Source organism: Mustelus asterias, unplaced genomic scaffold, assembly GCF_964213995.1.
Source record: "Mustelus asterias unplaced genomic scaffold, sMusAst1.hap1.1 HAP1_SCAFFOLD_334, whole genome shotgun sequence".
NCBI classification, from domain to species: Eukaryota; Metazoa; Chordata; class Chondrichthyes; order Carcharhiniformes; family Triakidae; genus Mustelus; species Mustelus asterias.
In genome coordinates, this window is record NW_027590296.1 from 419,758 (window position 1) to 444,160 (window position 24,403).

General features: G+C 54.3%; 1 protein-coding gene across 1 annotated transcript; it reads right to left on the bottom strand.

Annotated features, from left to right (window-relative positions):
• Positions 1–226: 226 nt before the first annotated feature.
• Positions 227–10,387, bottom strand: tmem147 (transmembrane protein 147). The gene is made up of 7 exons (XM_078204454.1): positions 10,163–10,387; positions 8,804–8,873; positions 8,074–8,139; positions 5,113–5,249; positions 3,772–3,856; positions 1,931–2,052; positions 227–823 (listed from the first exon to the last, which is right to left on the bottom strand). Exons 1-7 carry the CDS (start codon positions 10,237–10,239, stop codon positions 703–705), a joined length of 678 nt encoding a protein of 225 aa, XP_078060580.1. The 5' UTR covers positions 10,240–10,387; the 3' UTR covers positions 227–702.
• Between the last annotated feature and the right edge of the window lie 14,016 nt (positions 10,388–24,403).

Sequence of the window (24,403 nt, forward strand, 5' to 3'; positions counted from 1 at the left end):
CCAGCGAAGGCCGTGCGGGAATGGAACTGACAGCGACTGCTGTTGGATTTAATTTGCCGTTCTGTTGATGCGTTGATATCTTGCTGTTTGTTTTTCACTGTGTTAAGGGCACCCTGTCCGGTTCAGTGGTCCCTGTGTCAGCACGCACTCTGTGGGCTGAATGGCCTCCTCCTATGGCTGTGTTGTTTGCCAGTTCTGTGGAAGGCACAGAATCCAAACTCTCTGCTCAGTAATTGGAAATGTTTTATTGGTGTGGAATCGATTCTCAGTGGAGGGTACGGACAGACCTCGCGTGCGGCAGGAATTCTCGCTGTCAGTCGCCGGGGGAGTTTCTGATGGTTTCCATGGCAAACGGATCTCACCCCTTCGTGGGGGGACCGGCCCCCTGAGAATCCCCCGCACTGCCACCAATCGGGACCCCCGTCACCAGCTGCAGCCACACAGCGGGAAGCAGTCCTGTCTCAGAGAGGCGGGCTATGGCGGGGTGGTGAGGGGTGCCACATTGGCAGCTCACTGGGGAAAGTGGGTGGGTGAGCAAGGGGACAGTGCCCCCCCCCCCCCCCCCGTTTCAGGATAGCATCAGTGCTGCTCAGGGTCCACTCACACCGACACTGTCTCTTCAATTATCCGTCCGTTCCTGGGGAAACACCCTCCCCCCCCCCAGTCCGCCAGGCCCCTCCCTCACCGGCGCTCCGCTCCACCTCAGTTGCTGTGTACCAGGTTGATGTACAGGACCAAGGAGCTGAGAGAAATGGCCCCTGTCACCATAGCTTTGATCAGCAGCGCAGTCCAACTGCCCAACAACAACACATGGACAAAGGACCTGTGGAGGAGAGGGGGAGGGGGGTGTGGAGAGAGAGGCAGAGATAAAATGGGGTCAGTCAGCAATAGAAACATCCGCTTACAGTGGCCCTGCTGAGTGGCTGCAACAGAGAGACTAGGGGACCACTCTGATCCTGTCCTTGTGTGGGGTAACCCCCTCCCCCCTCACAATAATCTCTCCCACATTGTCAACAAAACGAAGGAGATTGTCATCGACTTCAGGAAGTGTAAAGGAGAACATGCCCCTGTCTACATCAACGGGGATGAAGTAGAAAGGGTCGAGAGCTTCAAGTTTTTAGGTGTCCAGATCACCAACAACCTGCCCTGGTCCCCCCCGTGCCGACACTATAGTTAAGAAAGCCCCACCAACACCTCTACTTTCTCAGAAGACTAAGGAAATTTGACATGTCAGCTACGACTCTCACCAACTTTCACAGATGCACCATTGAAAGCGTTCTTTCTGGGTGTATCACAGCTCGGTCTGGGCTCCTGCTCTGCCCAAGACCACAAGGAACTACAAAAGGTCGTGAATGTAGCCCAATCCATCACGCAAACCAGCCTCCCATCCATTGACTCTGTCTACACTTCCCGCTGCCTCGGCAAAGCAGCCAGCATATTTAAGGACTCCACGCACCCCGGACATTCTCTCTTCCACCTTCAGGAAAAAGATACAAAAGTCTGAGGTCACGTACCAACCGACTCAAGAACAGCTTCTTCCCTGCTGCCGTCAGACTTTTGAATGGGTCTACCTCGTGTTAAATTCATCTTTCTCTGTACCCATACTCTGTATGACTATAACACTATGTTCTACACCCTCTCCTTTCCTTCTCCCCTCTGTACTCTATGAATGGTATGCTTTGTATGGCGCGCAAGAAACAATACTTTTCACTGTATCACAATACATGACAATAATAAATCAAATCACACAAACACCACCCCCGCCTCCCACATGCACACCTCTCTCTCTCTCTCCCCTCCCCCCCCCCCCCCACCCGCACGCGCGCACACACACACGCGCACACACACAGACACACACTCACGTGAAGGACACGCAGGCACAGGGATCGCACTGGCAGGATTAATGGTGCTAATCTGCACACAGACTTACTCCATGAGGAAGGCTTTGTAAACACTGAGAGCCAGGAGAACGGCGATGGGCAGACGATAGTGTCTTGGGAGGTCGTATCGCGAGAACATCCACACCAGTCCAGCCATGGTGATGTAATGAACCTGGGGAGTGAGGGGGGGAAAGGCAGCAAATTCACACAGGGAGCAGGTTCACTCTGAAAGATAAAGCAGCTGCTGCTTTTCAATCGATTCTGTCACGTGATGTGTGTGTCGCTGGCCCAGCATTTACCCCCCATCCCTAATTGCCCCTTGAGAAGGGGGTGGGCGAGCCGCCATCTTGAACCCGCTGCAGTCCCCGTGTGGTGTAGGTACACCCACAGTGCTGTTAGAGGGAGTTCCTGGATTGTTATTGGACATCCGTCAGGCCCCGTGTGGTGTAGGTACACCCACAGTGCTGTTAGAGAGGGAGTTCCTGGATTGTTATTGGGCATCCGTCAGTCCCCGTGTGGTGTAGGTACACCCACAGTGCTGTTAGAGAGGGAGTTCCTGGATTGTTATTGGACATCCGTCAGGCCCCGTGTGGTGTAGGTACACCCACAGTGCTGTTAGAGAGGGAGTTCCTGGATTGTTATTGGACATCCGTCAGGCCCCGTGTGGTGTAGGTACACCCACAGCGCTGTTAGAGAGGGAGTTCCAGGATTTTGACCCCAGCGACAGTGAAGGAATGGCCGATATATTTCCAAGTCGGGATGGTGAGTGACTCGGAGGGGAGCCTCCAGGTGGTGGTGTTTCCAGGCATCTGCTGCCCTTGTCCTTCTAGATGGTAAAGGTGGTGGGTTTGGAAGGTGCTGCCTAAGGAGCCTTGGCGAGTCGCTGCAGTGCATCTTGTAGATGGTACACACGGCTGTCACTGTGCGTCGGGGGTGGAGGGAGTGAGTGTTTGTGGTTAGCGTGTCGATCAAACTCGTTCTCGGGGCGGGGTGCACCAATTGTCAATTCACTCGTTAAGTTAAATCATGCGATTGTATTTAGAAGAATGAGAGGTGACCTTACTGAGACATGTCGGATCCTCAGGGGGCCAGTGTGACGTTAGTGTACCTTTAAGAGGTGTTTTAAAAATCATAGTCACAGCTTTGGGTGATGTCATTGCTGGAAGGAGAAAAAAAATTGTGGGAGGTCAGGTGACTGAAATGTTTTGGCTTTCAGTTTTTCTTTGGCTGCAGGGTTATTGGCAGTCTTTGAAGCAAGCTGGAAAATAAGTCCCTCTGTTTTGCTTTGAAAGTTTTACCAGTTTGCTGAAAGCACAGCTTCTTGCCAGGCTGCAGTAAAGAATCTGGTTTTGGGGAGCTGATGGCTGCAGGCTGCTCTGAGTTTTCAAGATCATTTGAAATCAGCATTCAACCCAGGGAACTGGATTCCAGTATCTCGTGAGCTTTAGCCTGTGCAGTGATAAACCTGTTTAAAGGGTTTTGTCGATGGGTTTTGGTTTTAATTGGAACATCATTAGATATATTAACAGTTATACATTATAGTGGTTGTTTTGTTTCTCGTTTGTAATTGATAAAAGTTCTTGCAAATTTTCTTACTCTCCACGTTAACTATATTCTTAAATAATCTTTGTTTGATAAAAGCTCCCTAGTGGGTCACTTGAATCATATCTGGAGTGAAGCATCTCACGCTTATCCGAGCCGGCTTCATAAAACACTTTGGAGTTTCTAAGCTGACACTTGACAGGGTTGATGCTGAGAGGCTGTTTCCCTTGTGGGAGAGACTGGGACCAGACAGAATTATCCCAGAGTGAGGCGAGGGGGAGTGAGCAGAAACAACAGAGGTGGTTTCGGAGTGAAAATGAGAGAGCAGAGTGTGAGCGATGTTCTTTACCAGACTGATGTTGGAGTCAAAGCTCATCTGAATATATTTCCAGTCAAACTCGATCCCTCTGGCACCAACCCAGAGGGGGATACATCTGGAAAAGTGAGGAAAAGGGGATGAAAAAACCGGAATACACCTTCTCGATAACTCTCCGTGTCCCCGACAGCAGCCCCATCCCACTGCCCCCCACCATCCCCCCATCACCCTCACTGCCAGTCACTGTCTCGAACAGCAACCCCCCTCCCAAACACTGCTCCCCCGGTCCCCGTCCCAATGCAACCAACAACCTCTGCCGGCCTCCCCCCACCCCACCCCCCCACCCCCGTCACCCCCACCGCCAGTCACTGTCTCTAACAGCAAACCCCGTCCCAAACAGTGGGGGCGGTGTTTTGGACGGGGTTGGGGGGTGTTGGCCGGCAGTTTTTTTGGGACGGGAGGTCGGCTGGCGATATTTCGGATGGGGGGCTGTCAGCCGGTGGTGTTTGCGACAGGAGGGGTGCCGGCGGTTTTCGGGACGACAGAGGGGGGGGGGGGGGGGGGGGCGGCCGGCGGTGTTTGGGACAGGGGGGACAGCGGTGTTTGGGGGACGGGGATGGGGGGAGAGTGGTGTTTGGGACGGGGAGTGGGGGAAGTGGCCAGCAGTGTTTGGGACGGGGGGGGGGGGGGGGGTGGTGTGGCCTGCGGTGTTTGGGTTGGGGACGGGTGGAGAGCGGTGTTTGGGACGGGGAGTGGGGGAAGCGGCCAGCAGTGTTTGGGACGGAGGGGAGGGGGGGGTGGTGTGGCCTGCGGTGTTTGGGTTGGGGACGGGTGGAGAGCGGTGTTTGGGACGGAGGGGGGGGGGGGGGTGGGGAGAATGGCTGGCAGTTTGGGCCGGGGGTGGGGGGGGGGGGGGGGGGAGTGCGGTGTTTGGACGGGGGGACGGGGTGTTTGGGATGTGGGGGTGTTTGGGGTGGGGGGGGGAGCGGCCAGCAGTGTTTGGGACGGGGGTCGGGTGGCGGTGTTTGGGAGCGCGGGGGGGGCGGGGAACGGCCGGCAGTTTGGGCCGGGGGGCGCTGTTTAGGACAGGGGAGGGAGCAGTTTTTGGGACCGCGGGGGGGGGGGGGGGGGGGGGCGGGCGCGGCCGGTGGTGTTTGGGACAGGGAGGGGGGGGGGGGGGGGGGCAGTGTTTGGGACGGGGGGGGGGGGGGGGTTGGGGGGCAGTGTTTGGGGTGGGGCGGGGTGTCGGCTGGTGGTGTTTGGGACGGGGGGGGGGTTGGGGGGGCAGTGTTTGGGACGGGAGTGGGGGCGGTGTTCGGGACAAGGACAGAGGGACAGCCTGAGCCTGCAGCAACTCCGGGTTCCTCTCCTCACCTGGACATGATGAGTTCTGCAGTGGACCAGCCCATCGCTGCCACCATGATCTTGTATTCCCCTTTTCCCGCGTTCTTGGACATCACCAAGTGAAGTCCGACCAAGTCAGCCAGGTCCACTGTCGATTTCATACACTCCTGGACACAATACAGAAAATATAAACCCTCATTAACTTCCACATTCCCTGCTCCGGTCTTCCCACCTCCCTGGGCTCTGGAATTCCCTCCCAAAACTTCTCCAGCCCTCTCCGTCTCTTTCTGTCCATCAATCTCTCTCCTCCATTAAGTCGCTTTTAAAAAACCAACCTCTCTGTCCACCCATCCCAACATCTCGCGTAGCCCAGAGTTGGATTTCTGTCTGACTTTGGTTCCTGAGAGTGAGGAAATTCCAGGATTTTGACCCCAGCGACAGTGAAGGAACAGCCGATATATTTCCAAGTCAGGATGGTGAGTGACTCGGAGGAGAACCTCCAAGTGGGGGTGTTCCCCGGTATCTGCTGCCGTTGTCCTTCTAGATGGTAGAGGTGGTGGGTTTGGAAGGTGCTGCCTAAGGAGCCTTGGCGAGTCGCTGCAGTGCATCTTGTAGATGGTACACACGGCTGTCACTGTGCGTCGGTGGGGGGAGGGAGTGAATGTTTGTGGTTAGCGTGTCGATCGAGCTGGGCTGCTTTGTCCTGGATGGGGTCGAGCTTCTCGAGTGTTGTTGGAGCCGCACCCATCCAGGTGAGTGGGGAGTGTTCCATCACACTTCTGACTTGTGCCTTGTAGATGGTGGACAGGCTTTGGGGAGTCAGGAGGTGAGTTACTCTCCGCAGGATTCCCAGCCTCTGACCTGCTCTGGGAGCCACAGTATTTATACGGCTGGGTCCAGCTCAGTTTCTGGTCAATGGTGACCCCCAGGATGTTGATAGTGGGGGATTCAGTGATGGGAATCCCCAGGATGTTGATAGTGGGGTTTCAGTGATGGTAACCCCCAGGATGTTGATAGTGGGGGTTTCAGTGATGGTAACCCCCAGGATGTTGATAGTGGGGGTTTCAGTGATGGTAACCCCCAGGATGTTGATAGTGGGGGATTCAGTGATGGGAACCCCCAGGATGTTGACAGTGGGGGATTCAGTGACGGTGACCCCCAGGATGTTGATAGTGGGGGTTTCAGTGATGGTAACCCCCAGGATGTTGACAGTGGGGGATTCAGTGACGGTGACCCCCAGGATGTTGATAGTGGGGGATTCAGTGATGGGAACCCCCAGGATGTTGATAGTGGGGGGATTCAGTGATGGGAACCCCCAGGATGTTGATAGTGGGGGATTCAGTGATGGTTACACCACTGAATGTCAAGGCGTGATGTTTAGATTCTCTCTTGTTGAAGATGGTCATTGCCTGGCATTTGTGTGGCATGAATGTTATTTGCCACTTGTCAGCCCGAGCCTGGATATTGTCCAGATCTTGCTGCGTTTGAACATGGACTGCTTCAGTATCTGAGGAGTGGTGAATGGTGCTGAACATTGTGCAATCATCAGCGAACATCCCCACTTCTGACCTTATGATGGAGGGAGGGTCATTGATGAAGCAGCTGAAGATTGTTGGGCCGAGGACACTCCCCTGAGGGACTCCTGCAGAGATGTCCTGGAGCTGAGATGACTGACCCTCCACAACCACAACCATCTTCCTGTGTGCCAGGTATGACTCCAACCAGCGGAGAGTTTGCCCCCTGATACCCATTGATTCGAGTTTTGCTGGGGCTCCTTGAGGCCTCACTCGGTCGAATGTGGCCTTGATGTCAAGGGCTGTCACTCTCATCTCACCTCTGGAATTCAGCTCTTTTGTCCATGTTTGAACCAAGGCTGTAATGAGGTCAGGAGCTGAGTGACCCTGGCAAAACCCAGACTGGGCGTCACTGAGCAGGTTATTGCTGAGCAGGTGCTGCTTGATAGCGCTGTCGATGACCCTTCCATCACTTTCCTGATGATCGAGAGTAGACTGATTGGGCAGTAATTGGCCGGGTTGGATTTGTCCTGCTTTTTGTGTACAGGACATACCTGGGCAATTTTCCACATTGTTGGGTAGATGCCAGTGTTGTAACTGCACTGGAAGAGCTTGGCTAGGGGAGCGGCAAGTTCCGGAGCACAAGTCTTCAGTACAATTGCCGGAATGTTATCAGGGCCCATTGCCTTTGCAGTATCCAGTGCCTCCAACTGTTTCTTGATATCACATGGAGTGAATTGAATTGGCTGAAGACTGGCATCCGAGATGCTGGGGACCACTGGAGGAGGCCGAGATGGATCATCCACTCGGCACTTCTGGCTGAAGATTGCTGCGAATACTTCAGCCTTATCTTTTGCCCTGATGTGCTGGACTCCTCTCATGGAGGACGGGGATATTTGTGGAGCCTCCTCCCCCAGCGAGTTGTTTAATTGTCCACCACCATTCTCGACTTGTTCTGGAAGGACTGCAGAGCTCAGATCCAATCCGTTTGGAATGCAAGTAGTCCTATGTTGTAGCTTCACCAGGTTGATACCTCATTTATAGGTGTGCCTGGTGCTGCTCCTGGCATGTCCTCCTGCACTCTCCATTGATCCCCTGGTTTGATGGTAATGGTTGAGTGGGGGATATGCCGGGCCATGAGGTTGCAGGTTGTGCTGGAAGATAGTTCCGCTGCTGTTCATGGCCCACAGCGCCTCCTGGAGGCCCAGTCTTGAGTTGCTGGATTGGTTCGAAGTCTGTCCCATTTAGCACGGTGATAGTGCCACACAACACGATGGGGGTTATTCTCAATATGAAGGCGGGACTTTGTCTCCACAAGGACTGTGCGGCGGTCACTCTGATTGATAGTGCCGTGGACAGATGCATCTGTGGGGAACCAATGGAGCCTGGAGCTGAGACAATCCCTTTCCGGGGGGGGGGGGGGGAGACACGTGTTAAACCTGCCCTTCTCGACATATCTGCTCGATTCCAGACTTACCCCAATGAAATCGTAAACACCCACAGAGGCGTCCCAGGTGGGGAAGAATGTGGCGAGGAATAACATCTGGGGAGAGAGAGAGAGAAACAAGGCAGTCACTATCTTAACAGAGCAACACAGAGATTCCCAACAAGCAACCTCTCCGTCCCCCCCTCGCTCGTCCACAAGACCCGCAAATACCTCCCACTGCTCCCCGATTCTCCCCACCGCCCCCGAGACCCCTCCCACTGCTCTCCGATTTCCACCGCGGGACCCGCAAATACCTCCCACTGCTCCCCAATTCTCCCCACCACCCCCGAAACCCCCAACCCCTCCCACAGCTCTCCGATTTCCACCCCGGGACCCCCATACCCCTCCCCACTGCTCCCCAATTCCTCCCCCCACCCCAGGACCCCCAAACCCCTCCCACTGCTCCCCGATTCTCCCCCGAGACCCCCAAACCCCTCCCACTGCTCCCTGATTCCTCCCTCCACCCCAGGACCCCCAAACCCCTCCCACTGCTCCCTGATTCCTCCCTCCACCCCAGGACCCCCAAACCCCCCCCCACTGCTCCCCAATTCCTCCCTCCGCCCCAGGACCCCCAAACCCCTCCCACTGCTCCCTGATTCCCTTCTGCCCTGAGATCTGCAAACACTTCAACTAATGGCCTCCCATCCTCTCACGAGAGTCCGGGATAAGCCGACTATGACAGAAACTCTGTTCTGGAATGGAGAGGGGTTCAGGGTTTTACCTTGCAGAGTTGCACAAACAGGTAGGTAGCACCAGCCTGCACACACCTCCAGAAAGCATTGTACTCAGACCTGGAACACACAACATCAGCATCACACACAGCATCGGGAAACAGCACACCATTCAGCCCCCCTCGAGCCTGTTACACAGGAACAGGAGGAGACCATTCAGCCCCTCGAGCCTGTTACACAGGAACAGGAGGAGACCATTCAGCCCCTCCAGGCTGTTACACAGGAACAGGAGGAGGCCATTCAGCTCCTCGAGCCTGCTACACAGGAACAGGAGGAGGCCCCATTCTGCTCCTCGAGCCTGTTACACAGGAACAGGAGGAGGCCATTCAGCCCCTCGAGCCTGTTACACAGGAACAGGAGGAGGCCATTCAGCCCCTCGAGCCTGTTACACAGGAACAGGAGGAGGCCATTCAGCCCCTCGAGCCTGTTACACAGGAACAGGAGGAGGCCATTCAGCCCCTCGAGCCTGTTACACAGGAACAGGAGGAGGCCATTCAGCCCCTCGAGCCTGTTACACAGGAACAGGAGGCCATTCAGCTCCTCGAGCCTGTTACACAGGAACAGGAGGAGGCCATTCAGCCCCTCGAGCCTGTTACACAGGAACAGGAGGAGGACCATTCAGCTCCTCGAACCTGTTACACAGGAACAGGAGGAGGCCATTCAGCCCCCCTCGAGCCTGCTACACAGGAACAGGAGGAGGCCATTCAGCCCCTCGAGCCTGTTACACAGGAACAGGAGGAGGCCATTCAGCCCCTTGACCCTGTTACACAGGAACAGGAGGAGGCCATTCAGCCCCTCGAGCCTGTTACACAGGAACAGGAGGAGGCCATTCAGCCCCTCAAGCCTGTTACACAGCAACAGGAGGTTTACTTGGGGGGGGGCAGTGGGAGAGAGACTGGGGCCCATTGATGGGGAAGGGGGGGTCCTGAGGCCAATTCCTTTCTTTCCCGCCTCTGGTCACTGACAATTGACGAGAGGGCGGGGCTCTGCCCAGGGGCTCATTCATTATGCATGCGTCATGCTAATGAGCATGCAGCCATTATGTAAATTAGGGCCCGCGGTCTTCGGGATCGTTATGCTAATAACGCATCTGACATCACCCCTTGAGGGCGTGCTATGCTAATAAGGCGTCTAATGTCAACGCTCGCAATGCTAATGACGTGTGACGTCAACACGGCAGGACGCGCGACGACTGCGACGTCTGACGTCACAAGCGGAGCGTTCCTCAATGCCGTTATGCTAATCAGCCCTCTGACGGCACCGCGTGCGGATCGCTATGCTAATGAGACTCCCACATCCTGGGGGAAGGGCGGGAGGAGATGGCCCTCACCCCACCCTCAGGTACTCACAGCCCCGTGCACTTGTAGGCGATGAAATAAGGGAAATAAGCCAGCGCCAAGCAGTTGCCGAAGTGGAAGAGAGTCATGGCGTTAGTAGCCGGGCGGGATGAGTGTCTCTCCCCCGCCTCCTGCCGCTCGGCCTAGTCCCGGCCCCAGATACTGCCCACCGCCCCGCACCAAAAACCGGTCCGTCCCAGCCGCCCTCCCCGGGTCATACTGCTTCCGGTCCCCCTCACGGCCCTCTGTGTTACACTGCTTCCGGTCCGCCTCACCGCCCTCTGAGTTACACTGCTTCCGGTCCCCCTCACCGCCCTGTGTGTTACATCGCTTCCGGTCCCCCTCACCGCCCTCTGTGTTACACTGCTTCCGGTTCCCCTCACTGCCCTCTGTGTTACACCGCTTCCGGTCCCCCTCACCGCCCTGTGTGTTACATCGCTTCCGGTCCCCCTCACCGCCCTCTGTGTTACACTGCTTCCGGTTCCCCTCACCGCCCTCTGTGTTACACTGCTTCCGGTTCCCCTCACTGCCCTCTGTGTTACACCGCTTCCGGTCCCCCTCACCGCCCTGTGTGTTACATCGCTTCCGGTCCCCCTCACCGCCCTCTGTGTTACACTGCTTCCGGTTCCCCTCACCGCCCTCTGTGTTACACTGCTTCCGGTTCCCCTCACTGCCCTCTGTGTTACACCGCTTCCGGTCCCCCTCACCGCCCACCGGTCCCCCTGTCGTCATGATGTGGGGATGCCGGTGTTGGACTGGGTTGGGCACAGGAAGAACTCTCACAACACCAGGTCAAAGACCAACAGGTTTATTTTTTTTAATACTTTTCCAATCAAATCCAATTCAGAGTCTCAACAAGTTGAGACATTTCCGATCCAGGCTGACAAGACAGGGCGAGCGACCAAACCACCCTGTCCTGGGCCTGATCTACACGGGCCAAGCTGATTGGAGAAGGGGGAGGTTCCTCCTCCAAGGTTCGATTCCCGGCTTGGGTCACTGTCTGTGTGGAGTTTGCACATTCTCCTCGTGTCTGCGTGGGTTTCCTCCGGGTGCTCCGGTTTCCTCCCACAGTCCAAAGATGTGCGGGTTAGGTTGATTGGCCAGGTTAAAAATTGTCCCTTAGAGTCCTGGGATGCGTAGGTTAGAGGGATTAGTGGGTAAATATGTGGGGGTAGGGCCTGGGTGGGATTGTGGTCGGTGCAGACTCGATGGGCCGAATGGCCTCCTTCTGCACTGTAGGGTTTCTATGTTTCTAAGACCTGAGCTCATTTGCATCCTCGCCAAAAGGCCGAGATGCCGCTTTAAAAAATTGCTTCATATGAAACATATGAAGCTTCAGCGTAACCCAATGACCTCAACCAAGTGCGGCCGACCATGGGCTGCCGACCATACTACACTTGATCTTAGCCAAAAGGCCATTTGGTAGCACGAGTTTTCGGAGCGCTGCTCCTTCATCAGGTGAGTGGGAGTTCTGTTCACAAACAGGGCACATACAGACACAAACTCAATTTACAAAATAATGGTTGGAATGCGAGTCTTTACAGCCAATCAAGTCTTAAAGGTACAGACAATGTGAGTGGAGAGAGGGTTAAGCACAGGTTAAAGAGATGTGTATTGTCTCCAGACAGGACAGTTAGTGAGATTTTGCAAGCCCAGGCAAGTCGTGGGGGTTACAGATAGTGTGACATGAACCCAAGGTCCCGGTTGAGGCCGTCCTCATGTGTGCGGAACTTGGCTATCAGTTTCTGCTCAGCGACTCTGCGCCGTCGTGTGTCATGAAGGCCGCCTTGGAGAACGCTTACCCGAAGATCAGAGGTTGAATGCCCGCTCAACAGACACTATGACAACGGATGAATGAACACCACTCGACAATCACCAGGCAGGTGTGTTCCCTTCCTGCCGGGAAACACTTCAGCGGTCACGGGCATTCAGCCTCTGATCTTTGGGTAAGCGTTCTCCAAGGCGGCCTTCACGACACACGACAGCGCAGAGTCGCTGAGCAGAAACTGATAGCCAAGTTCCGCACACATGACGATGGCCTAAACCGGGATCTTGGGTTCATTTCACACTATCTGTAATCCCCACAACCTACCTGGATGTGCAGAATCTCACTAACTGTCCTGTCTGGAGACAATACACATCTCTTTAACCTGTGCTTAATGCTCCCTCCACTCACATTGTCTGAACCTTTAAGACTTGATTAGCTGTAAAGACTCACATTCCAATCATTATTCATGTAAATTGAGTTTGTGTCTTTGTGCCCTGTTTGTGACCAGAACTCCCACCCACCTGACGAAGGAACAGCCTGTTCTGAAAGCGAGTGTCTTTTGCTACCAAATAAACTTGTTGGACTTTAACCTGGTGTTGCTAGACTTCTTACTCCGGTCCCCCTCATAGCCGTCCCCGTGTTACACTGCTTCCGGTCCCCCTCACAGCCGTCTGTGTTATACGACTTCCGGTCCCCCTCACAGCCCTCTGTGTTACACTGCTTCCGGTCCCCCTCACAAAGGTTCCGGCCCTCTGGCGCACATGCGCCAGACTCAGTGGGAATCAGACAGAGTCCCAAGAGGATGAATATAAATATTCACCTGACACTCTGGAACATTCCAGACAGCTGTACAACCCAAACAGCGCAGCAACAGGCCATTCAGCCCATTGAGTCTGCACTGGCTCTCCAAAGGAATGAGGGAAATGATTGCTGGAATCTGAAACATAAACAGAGAATGCTGGACAATCCCAGCAGGTCTGACAGCATCTGTGGAGAGAGAAAGGAGGCAGCATTTAGAGTCTGGAAAACCCCTCGTCAGGGGTCAAAAGCTCCAACAGAACATCTTACCCAGGCTCTCTCCCCCACCCTATCCCCGTAACCCCACACATTTCCACGGCCAATCCACCTCACCTAAACATTTACCCTGGCCAATCCCCCGAACCTGCACATCTTTGGACTGTGGGAGGAAACCGGAGCAGACACGGGGAGAATTGTCCACAGACTTTGATGGCAGAGACAGAGTAATGTATCTCGGTTTGCTGATGCAAAGCTAGGGAGGTAAGCTGTGTGGAGGATACCGAATGGTGAAGTGTGTGGACAACAAGATGGCCAATGGAATATAATGTGGGAAATGAGCAGTTATTCACTTTGGTGGTAACCATGGAAAAGCAGAATATTTCTTTTAAATGGTGCGGAACTTGTAAATGTTGATGTTCAAAGGGATTTGGTTGTGTTTGTCGGTGAAAGTTAGAAAGTGTGAGCTCAGGTATTTTCTGCTATTTCTATTAACACCAGCAGTTTAAACTTGGAGAGACAAAGATGTTTCTCAACAATTACTCAGGTCCAGGTCAAGGACCGTCCTTAATTTGTACATAAGTGGCTAAAGGCACATTTAGTCACGTTTAAATACACGAACACTCGGCTGATCTTCACCAACTAGCCTCGCAGTTACATCAAAATATCAATCTTCATTCAAAACAATCAAACATAAAAAAAGAGAGGAAAATGGGAATCATCCCTGGCTGGCAGTGAGGCTCAGAGACTGGCTGTAGACAACTGATGAAGTCATCGTCAGCCTGGCCAGAGATGGTTATAGCCCAAAATGGCGTGCGAAGGGATTCTCAAAACAATAGATGGACAATGCGGGACATCGCTGCCTATGAGAAGAGAAGACAAGGTCACAATCGCGGTTGCATCAAAATATCAATCTTCATTCAAAACAATCCAAATATTGAAAAAGAAGGGGAAAATGGGGATTATCCCTGGCTGGCATGAGGCTCAGAGACTGGCTGGAGACAACGGATGAACTCACCTTCAGGCTGGCCAGAGATGAATCCCGACTTTGCAGAAGGAGAAGCCATTCGGCCCAACAAGTCTGCAAGACACCAATCCCATCCACGCCCTATTCCCACAACCACACACATTTACTCTGCCAATCCCCTGACACTATGGTCAATTTACCAAGGCCAATCCAACTAACCCACACATCTTTGGACTCTGGGAGGAAATCGGAGCACCCGGAGGAAACCCACGCAGACACGGGGAGAACATGCAAACTCCGCACAGACAGTGACCCGAGGCCGGAATCGAACCCGGGTCCCTGGGGCCCTGTGAGGCAGCAGTGCGAACCACTGTGCCACCGTGCTGCCAGGAATCGAACCCAGGTGCCATGCCGCCTGTTTTACAGCCTAAATGGCATGGAAAGGGGCTCTCAGTTGGAGAGATGGACAACATGAGACATCGCTGCCTACGAGTGGAGAAGACAGGACCACAGTGAATGGAGCACTGGGAGAGAGCGGACAGAGACACAGTGAATGGAGCACTGGGAGAGAGTGGACAAAGACAGGGCCACAGTGAATAGAGCACTGGGAGAGAGTGGACAAAGACAGGGCCACAGTGAATAGAGCACTGGGTGAGAGCGGACAAAGACAGGGCCACAGTGAATAGAGCACTGGGAGAGAGCGGACAGAGACAGGACCACAGTGAATGGAGCACTGGGAGAGAGCGGACAGAGACAGGACCACAGTGAATAGAGCACTGGGAGAGAGCGGACAAAGACAGGACCACAGTGAATAGAGCACTGGGAGAGAGCGGACAAAGACAGAGCCACAGTGAATGGAGCACTGGGAGAGAGCGGACAAAGACAGAGCCACAGTGAATAGAGCACTGGGAGAGAGCGGACAGAGACACAGTGAATGGAGCACTGGGAGAGAGCGGACAGAGACACAGTGAATGGAGCACTGGGAGAGAGCGGACAGAGACACAGTGAATGGAGCACTGGGAGAGAGCGGACAGAGACACAGTGAATGGAGCACTGGGAGAGAGCGGACAGAGACACAGTGAATGGAGCACTGGGAGAGAGCGGACAGAGACACAGTGAATGGAGCACTGGGAGAGAGCGGACAGAGACACAGTGAATGGAGCACTGGGAGAGAGCGGACAGAGACACAGTGAATGGAGCACTGGGAGAGAGCGGACAAATACAGGACCACAGTGAATAGAGCACTGGGAGAGAGCCGGCAAGGAGAGTCGGCAGAACGTAACCCAAAATCTGATGCCCCAATGACCCGGGAGAGCATGGTCCAGTGTCGACTGTTACCCCAGTGCCGTTTCATTTCAGTTTTGTGTGTGTTTATTGAACTGAATAAACTCGATGTGTTGTTACAAACATTCGGCTTTTCTACCCGTTGCCTCAAGGAGTTGATGGGATCCTAACATTTGACTCAAATCCTTGCGCTGCTCCCCCAATTTCTCCGTCCCCCCCCTACCCCCGCCCTGAATCCCCCGAGGACATTGATCCTCTATTGGGGTGTGATTGGTTTGACCCGTACAGTGCCCCCCTCATCCCCTGCTCCACATCGTGACTTGTACGTCGGTTATCTTCCATCGTTTTCAGGTTGGGGGCATTCATTGGGGTTTTGATTGGAGCAGCTATACAGACCCACCGAAGCGATATTAAGGACTGGCTGTCCCTGGGGAAGAGTCTGTGCCAATACCGTCACAGCCTTCCCTGCCCATTGGGCACCACGGGGACTGGGGTGTTTTATTAACCTCGTTAATCAGACTCTGGTTTCATGATTTAATTTTCCTTTGTGACTTGTTTCTGTTTGAGGCAGTGACACAGGGGGCTGCTATCTTTATCACTCCATTAGTTTGTTTACATAGTTTAATTGGTTCTACTCAAAATAGTCCAGAGAGACACATTCCCTTCCCTTCCTTCGTCCGTCACCCGGACATTCCTTGTCACTGACCAGAGACGGAAGTCCCTGTTGGAGCTCTTGCTCTACACGGGAGTCCCTGTCCTTAACCCCGGGGGCCTGGGGTGGAGGGTGCTGCATGCAGCAGTCCCCGCACCTCCATAGGACATGGCGGTGCACAAACTCGGCACCAGTGAGGGTGGGTGGGTGCGGGGTTGAGTGGAGCCTGCGTTTAAACCTTCTTCAGACTGGGCTCCCTCCTTTTCCAGTTACTTAGAAAGCCGCTTCTCAGAGTTTTCATTGGCACTGCAGTCCCACGCTTCTGATCTACGGGAACGCGGTGCGGAGAAGGGGGGGGCCGCCCCCCTCCCCATCCTGCAGCCCCCATCCCCTCTCTCGCAATCCCCCCCCCCCCCCCACTGCCCTCGCTCTCGTGCACTGGCTCCCCCCACCCTCCCTCTCTCTGAAAAAATAATCAAAAGTTAAGTCACAAGTAGGCTGACATTAACACTGCAATGAAAGTTACTGTGAAAATTCCCTAGTCGCCCACACTCCGGCGCCTGTTCGGGGACACTGAGGGAGAATTTAGCACGGCCAATGGACCCTAACCAGCATGTCTTTCAGACTGTGGGAGGAAACCGGAGCACCCGGAGGAAACCCACGCAGACACGGGGAGAACGTGCAGACTCCGCACAGACAGTGACCCAAGCTGGGAATCGAACCCGGGACCCTGGCGCTGTGAGGCAGCAGCGCTAACCACTGTGCCACCCCACTTTGCAGCCCCTCTCTCAGCACCCCTCTATCGCGGCCCGCCCCTCCCTTCCCCCACTCTCCCCCTCCCCTGCTCTCCCCACTCTCCTGCTCTCCCCCACTCTCCCCCTCCCCTGCTCTCCCCCACTCTCCTGCTCTCCCCCACTCTCCCCCTCTCCTGGATAAGTCCCCGGGTCCGGATGGAATGCATCCCAGGGTATTGAAAGAAATGTCAGAAGTAATAGTGGATGCGTTAGTGATTATTTATCAAAACTCGTTGCATTCTGGGGTAGTGCCGGTTGATTGGAAAACGGCTAATGTTACGCCGCTGTTTAAAAAAGGAAGGAGACAAAAGGCGGGTAACTATAGGCCGGTCAGCTTAACGTCTGTAATAGGGAAAATGCTGGAATCCATTATTAAAGAGGAGATAGCAGGGCATCTGGATAGAAATGGTTCGATCAATCAGACGCAGCATGGATTCATGAGGGGAAAGTCGTGCTTGACGAACATGTTGGATTTTTATGAAGATGTGACTAGGGCGGTTGATGGAGGAGAACCGGTGGATGCGGTGTTTTTGGATTTCCAAAAGGCGTTTGATAAGGTGCCCCATAAAAGGCTACTGAAGAAGATTAGGGCACACGGAGTTGGGGGTAGTGTGTTAAAGTGGATTGGGGACTGGCTATCCGACAGGAAGCAAAGAGTCGGAATAAATGGGTGTTTTTCCGGTTGGAGGAAGGTAACTAGTGGCGTGCCGCAGGGATCGGTACTCGGGCCGCAACTATTTACCATTTATATAGATGATCTGGAGGAGGGGACGGAGTGTAGGGTAACGAAGTTTGCAGACGACACAAAGATAAGTGGAAAAGTGAATCGTGTGGAGGACGGAGAAGATCTGCAGAGAGATTTGGACAGGCTGAGTGAGTGGGCGAGGATATGGCAAATGGAGTATAACGTTGAGAAATGCGAGGTTATACACTTTGGAGGAAATAATAACAAATGGGATTACTATCTCAATGGAAACAAATTAAAACATGCTACCGTGCAAAGGGACCTGGGGGTCCTTGTGCATGAGACGCAAAAGCCCAGTCTGCAGGTACAACAGGTGATCAAGAAGGCAAATGGGATGTTGGCCTATATTGCGAAGGGGATAGAATATAAAAGCAGGGATGTCTTGATGCACCTGTACAGGGCATTGGTGAGGCCGCAGCTGGAATACTGTGTGCAGTATTGGTCCCCTTATATGAGGAAGGATATATTGGCATTGGAGGGAGTGCAGAGAAGGTTCACCAGGTTGATACCGGAGATGAGGAGTTTGGATTATGAGGAGAGGCTGAGGAGATTGGGTTTGTACTCGTTGGAGTTTAGAAGGATGAGGGGGGATCTTATGGAGACTTATAAGATAATGCGGGGGCTGGATAGGGTGGAGGCGGAGAGATTCTTTCCACTTAGTAAGGAAGTTAAAACTAGAGGACACAGCCTCAAAATAAAGGGGGGTCGGTTTAAGACAGAGTTGAGGAGGAACTTCTTCTCCCAGAGGGTGGTGAATCTCTGGAATTCTCTGCCCACTGAGGTGGTGGAGGCTACCTCGCTGAATATGTTTAAAGCGCGGATGGATGGATTCCTGATCGGTAAGGGAATTAAGTGTTATGGGGATCAGGCGGGTAAGTGGTACTGATCCACGTCAGATCAGCCATGATCTTATTGAATGGCGGGGCAGGCTCGAGGGGCTAGATGGCCTACTCCTGCTCCTATTTCTTATGTTCTTATGTTCTCCTGCTCTCCCCCACTCTCCCCCTCCCCTGCTCTCCCCCACTCTCCCCCTCCCCCCCCTCCCCTGCTCTCCCCCACTCTCCCGCTCCCCTGCTCTCCCCACTCTCCCCCTCCCCTGCTCTCCCCACTCTCCCCCTCCCCTGCTCTCCCCACTCTCCCGCTCTCCCCCACTCTCCCCCCACTCCCCTGCTCTCCCCCACTCTCCCCCTCCCCCACTCTCCCCCTCCCCTGCTCTCCCCCTCCCCTGCTCTCCCCTCCCCTGCTCTCCCCCACTCTCCCCCTCCCCTGCTCTTCCCCACTCTTCCCCCTCCCCTGCTCTCCCACACTCTCCCCCTCCCCTGCTCTCCCCACACTCCCCCTCCCCCACTCTCCCGCTCCCCTGCTCTCCCCACTCTCCCCCTCCCCTGCTCTCCCCACTCTCCCGCTCTCCCCCACTCCCCTGCTCTCCCCCACTCTCCCCCTCCCCCACTCTCCTCCTCCCCTGCTCTCCCCCTCCCCTGCTCTCCCCCTCCCCTGCTCTCCCCCACTCTCCCCCTCCCCTGCTCTTCCCCACTCTTCCCCTCCCCTGCTCTCCCACACTCTCCCCCTCCCCTGCTCTCCCCACACTCCCCTCCCCCACTCTCCCCTCCTCTGCTCTCCCCCACTCTCCCCCTCCCCTGCTCTCCCCCGCTCTCCCCCTCCCCTGCTCTCCCCCACTCTCCCCCTCCCCTGCTCTTCCCCACTCTTCCCCCTCCCCTGCTCTCCCCCACTCTCCCCCTCCCCCACTCTCCCCCTCCCCTGCTCTCCCCCACTCTCCCCCTCCCCTGCTCTCCCCCACTCTCCCCCTCCCCCGCTCTCCCCCTCCCCTGCTCTCCCCCACTCTCCCCCTCCCCCCCCTCCCCTGCTCTCCCCCACTCTCCCGCTCCCCTGCTCTCCCCACTCTCCCCCTCCCCTGCTCTCCCCACTCTCCCCCTCCCCTGCTCTCCCCACTCTCCCGCTCTCCCCCACTCTCCCCCACTCCCCTGCTCTCCCCCACTCTCCCCCTCCCCCACTCTCCCCCTCCCCTGCTCTCCCCCTCCCCTGCTCTCCCCCTCCCCTGCTCTCCCCCACTCTCCCCCTCCCCTGCTCTTCCCCACTCTTCCCCCTCCCCTGCTCTCCCACACTCTCCCCCTCCCCTGCTCTCCCCACACTCCCCCTCCCCCACTCTCCCGCTCCCCTGCTCTCCCCACTCTCCCCCTCCCCTGCTCTCCCCACTCTCCCGCTCTCCCCCACTCCCCTGCTCTCCCCCACTCTCCCCCTCCCCCACTCTCCTCCTCCCCTGCTCTCCCCCTCCCCTGCTCTCCCCCTCCCCTGCTCTCCCCCACTCTCCCCCTCCCCTGCTCTTCCCCACTCTTCCCCCTCCCCTGCTCTCCCACACTCTCCCCCTCCCCTGCTCTCCCCACACTCCCCCTCCCCCACTCTCCCCCTCCTCTGCTCTCCCCCACTCTCCCCCTCCCCTGCTCTCCCCCGCTCTCCCCCTCCCCTGCTCTCCCCCACTCTCCCCCTCCCCTGCTCTTCCCCACTCTTCCCCCTCCCCTGCTCTCCCCCACTCTCCCCCTCCCCCACTCTCCCCCTCCCCTGCTCTCCCCCACTCTCCCCCTCCCCTGCTCTCCCCCACTCTCCCCCTCCCCCGCTCTCCCCCTCCCCTGCTCTCCCCCGCTCTCCCCCTCCCCTGCTCTCCCCCACTCTCCCCCTCCCCTGCTCTTCCCCACTCTCCCCCTCCCCTGCTCTTCCCCACTCTCCCGCTCCCCTGCTCTCCCCCACTCTTCCCCCTCCCCTGCTCTTCCCCACTCTCCCGCTCCCCTGCTCTCCCCCACTCTTCCCCCTCCCCTGCTCTTCCCCACTCTCCCCCTCCCCTGCTCTCCCCTCTCTCCCGCTCTCCCCCACTCTCCCCCACTCCCCTGCTCTCCCCACTCTCCCCCTCCCCTGCTCTCCCCTCTCTCCCGCTCTCCCCCACTCTCCCCCTCCCCTGCTCTCCCTACCCTGTACCACACTGCCCCTTTTCTCTCTCACTCTCTTTCTCGGGTAGAGGCGGCTGGGGTCACGTGAATCCCTTGAGGAGTATCGGGGGTGTCGGAGTTCACATAAAAGGGGACATGACAGAGCTTTGGCAGAGAATCCAGAGATTCTACAAATATATTAAAGGGAAAGGAGTAACTCGGCAGAGAATAGAGCCCCTCATTGTGGAGCCACAGGAGATGGGTGAGATCCTAAATGAATATATCTCATCAGGATTTACCGTAGAGAAAGACACGGAAGCTCAGGAACTCGGGGACGTAAATAGTGATGTCTTGAAAAGCGTCCACATTACAGAAGAGGAGGTGCTGGAGGCTTTTTAACATCTAAAGATCGATAAATACCTGGGAACCTGATCAGGTGTATCCCAGGACAGTGTGGGAAGCTAGGGAAGAAATTGCAGGTCCCCTGGAGGAGATATTTATGTCACTGACAGCCACGGGTGAGATGTCGGAACACTGGAGGGAGACGAATGTTGTGCCATTGATCAAGGCAACAGTGAAAAGCCAGAGAAATACAGGCCGGTGATCCTAACATCGGTGGTGGGTGAGGTGTTGGAGGGGATTCTGAGAGACAGGATCTACAGGCATTTGGAAAGGCAAGGACTGATTAGGGACAGTCAGTACGGCTTTGTGTGTGGAAAATCACGTCTGACAAAGTTGATGGAGCTTTTTGAAGGGGTGACCAAGAAAATGGATGAGGGCAGTGCGGTAGACGTTGTCTACCTGGACTTTAGCAAGGCCTTTGACAAGGTACCGCATGGTAGGCTGGTCAGTAAGGCCAGATCACACGGGATCCAGGGAGAACTAGCCAAGTGGATACAAAATGGGCTTGCCGGTCGGAGACAGAGGGTGTTGGTAGAGGGTTGTTTTTCAGACTGGAGGCCTGTGACCAGCAGGGATCGGCCCTCCAAGCCCGTGCCGATCATGATGCCCTAACTAAACTAAAAACCTGCTCTTACTCGGTCCGTATCCCTCTATTCCCTCCCTATTCATGTTCCCATCCAGATGCCTCTTAAATGTTGCTGACGTGTCTGCTTCCACCACCTCCTCTGGCAGCGCGTTCCAGGCACCCACCGCTCTCTGTGTGAAAAACTTCCCCATCACATCTCCCTTAAACTTTCCCCCTCTCACCTTGAACCTGTGCCCCCAGTAATTGACACTTCCACCCTGGGAAAAAGCCTCTGACTATCCACCCTGTCTGTGCCTCTCATAATTCTGGAGACCTCTATCGGGTCTCCCCTCAGCCTCCATCTCTCCAGTGAAAACAATCCTAGTTTATTCAACCTCTCCTCATAGCCTCGAGACCAGGCAACATCCTGGTGAAACTTCTTTGCAGTCTCTGCAAAGCTTCCACGCCCTTCTGGTAGTGTGGCGACCGGAACTGCACGCAATAACAAAGATACCTACATCAGACTCCTATTTATTGATGACAGCTCAGCCTTCAACACCATTATTCCCCCAAAACTCATCTCCAAACTCTGTGGCCTGGGCCTCAGCACCTCCCTCTGCGACTGGATCCTGAACTTCCCTAACTCACAGACCGCAGTCAGTAAGGATAGGCAACAACACCTCCTCCACGATCACCCTCAACTCCGGTGCCCCACAAGGCTGTGTTCTCAGCCCCCTACTATACTCCTTGTACACCTATGACTGTGCGGCCAAATTCCCCTCCAATTTGATTTTCAAGTTTGCTGACGACACCATCGTAGTGGGTCGGATCTCAAACAATGATGAGACAGAGTACAGGATATGAGATAGAGAATCTGGTGAACTGGTGCGGCAACAATAATCTCTCCCTCAATGTCAACAAAATGAAGGAGATTGTCATCGATTTCAGGAAGCGTAAAGGAGAACATGCCCCTGTCTTCATCACTGGGACAAAGAAGAAATGGTTGAGAGTGATGCGCGATTAAATCACTCGGGAGGCTGGATCGTACCCGGGAAATAAAGGCTTTTATTAGTAACAAGAATGGAGCATACTGCAAAACAATACAATCCCAGACTAAAGGGTCACCAGGCAGTGCAGTGACCTTTATACTCCTACAGGTAGGCGGAGCCATCCGGAGTGTACCACAGAACAATATCAACAGGTAGAACAGCCCAACCCTAACCCCAACAGTGACAACAGTAACATATGTACAAGTACCCATAGTGCTAACCATCTATGGTTCACCACAGAGAGCTTCAAGATTTCAGGTGTCCAGATCACCAACAACCTGTCCTGGTTTCCCCCATGTCAAATCTATAGTTAAGAAAGCCCACCAACGCCTCTACTTTCTCAGAAGACTAAGGAAATTTGGCATGTCAGCTATGACTCTCACCAACTTTTACAGATGCACCATAGAAAGCATTCTTTCTGGTTGTATCACAGCTTGGTCTGGGCTCCTGCTCTGCCCAAGACCGCAAGAAACTACAAAGAGTTGTGAATGTAGCCCAATCCATCACGCAAACCAGCCTCCCATCCATTGACTCTGTCTACACTTCCCGCTGCCTCGGAGAAGCAGCTAGGATAATCAAGGACCCCACGCACCCCGGACATTCTCTCTTCCACCTTCTTCCGTCGGGAAAAAGATACAAAAGTCTGAGGTCACGTACCGACCGACTCAAGAACAGCTTCTTCCCTGCTGCTGGCAGTCTTTTGAATGGACCTACCTCGCATTAAGTTGATCTTTCTCTACACCCTAGCTATGACTGTAACACTACATTCTGCACTCTCTCCTTTCCTTCTCTATGAACGGTATGCTTTGTCTGTATAGCGCGCAGGAATCTATACTTTTCACTGTATGTTAATACATGTGACAATAATAAATCAAATCAAAAACTCTGTTAGTGTGTCAGACAGATATATCCCCATATCTCCCGCCTCCACTAACACTGGGGTTTTCAGCCGCCAATGTACTTTTGACCACCCTTTTTATTTTCTTTGCTTCCCAGGCCACATTTTCCTTCCTTACCGATCAAGAATATTATGAATCCAGCACCACTCAAATGTCCGTTTGATAGATTGGCATGTGAAGCATTACTAAACGCAGCTTACTTCATTCTTCCGGTTCTCCCAGCGCTGGGAATTTAGTTACACATTCCTCTCATTTTAGCTTTTTCAATGTTTTATTTACCTGCAAGATCTCTTGGACTGAAGCTCACCTCTTCATCTTACTGAGCTCTCGGACATTATAGCTCCCATCCGGTCGTGTCTGTCTGCATAGTGTTGCAAAGTTGGGGAGGGTAAATGTAGATTGGTGTTTGCAAAATGCCAGGGAGAAAGCAGTGTGTGTCCCTTTAAAAGGTGGGGCTTTGTGCTTAGAAAGTTAAACAAAAATGCAGGTGCATAAGGGGTCCCAGAGTGAAACCTTTGTATCGAAGGCCGAGCAGCAGTGTTGCCAAGGCAACAAACAGGCTTTCAGGCTTTTGAATTTAGCCAATCAGTTTAAATCAGGCACTTGGAAACCAGCAACCTATTAGATTTAAATTTGATGGTTTTGGTAACCTGGGACCAATCCTATTGTGGGGGGGGGGGGTTGAGAGGTCATCACAGGTATAAAAGACAAAGGGAGTGGGACAAAGGAGAGAGAAACTGCCACCTGCCCGAGTAACAGCCTCGTCCATATCTTAGAGAAAGCTCCATCTCGATAGCAAAGGTGCCAAAGAAGACAGAAGTTCCAGACACAAGAATCAACAGAGAAAGCCCAGAATGTTCCGGAAGATTCCAAACCCGGTTGTAATTTAGAGAGTGACTAAATTCTATTTTTGTTGTTAATGAGTGTGAATTGTATTTATCTAAACAGCATTCCATTAGAATGGTGTTTTATTCAGGTTGTTAATAGTTTAGTTACCCTGTTCACTGTGAGTTAGATAAATAAAGTGTTACTTGTTGATTTTACAGAGTCTCAGGGAGTTATTCTGATTTAACCTCAAAAAGTTGCTGAAGAGCCGATCGTCCCCCTTCACACACTCACTTTAACAGAGAGTACAGAAATGAGATAGAGAATCTGGTGAACTGGTGCAGCAACAA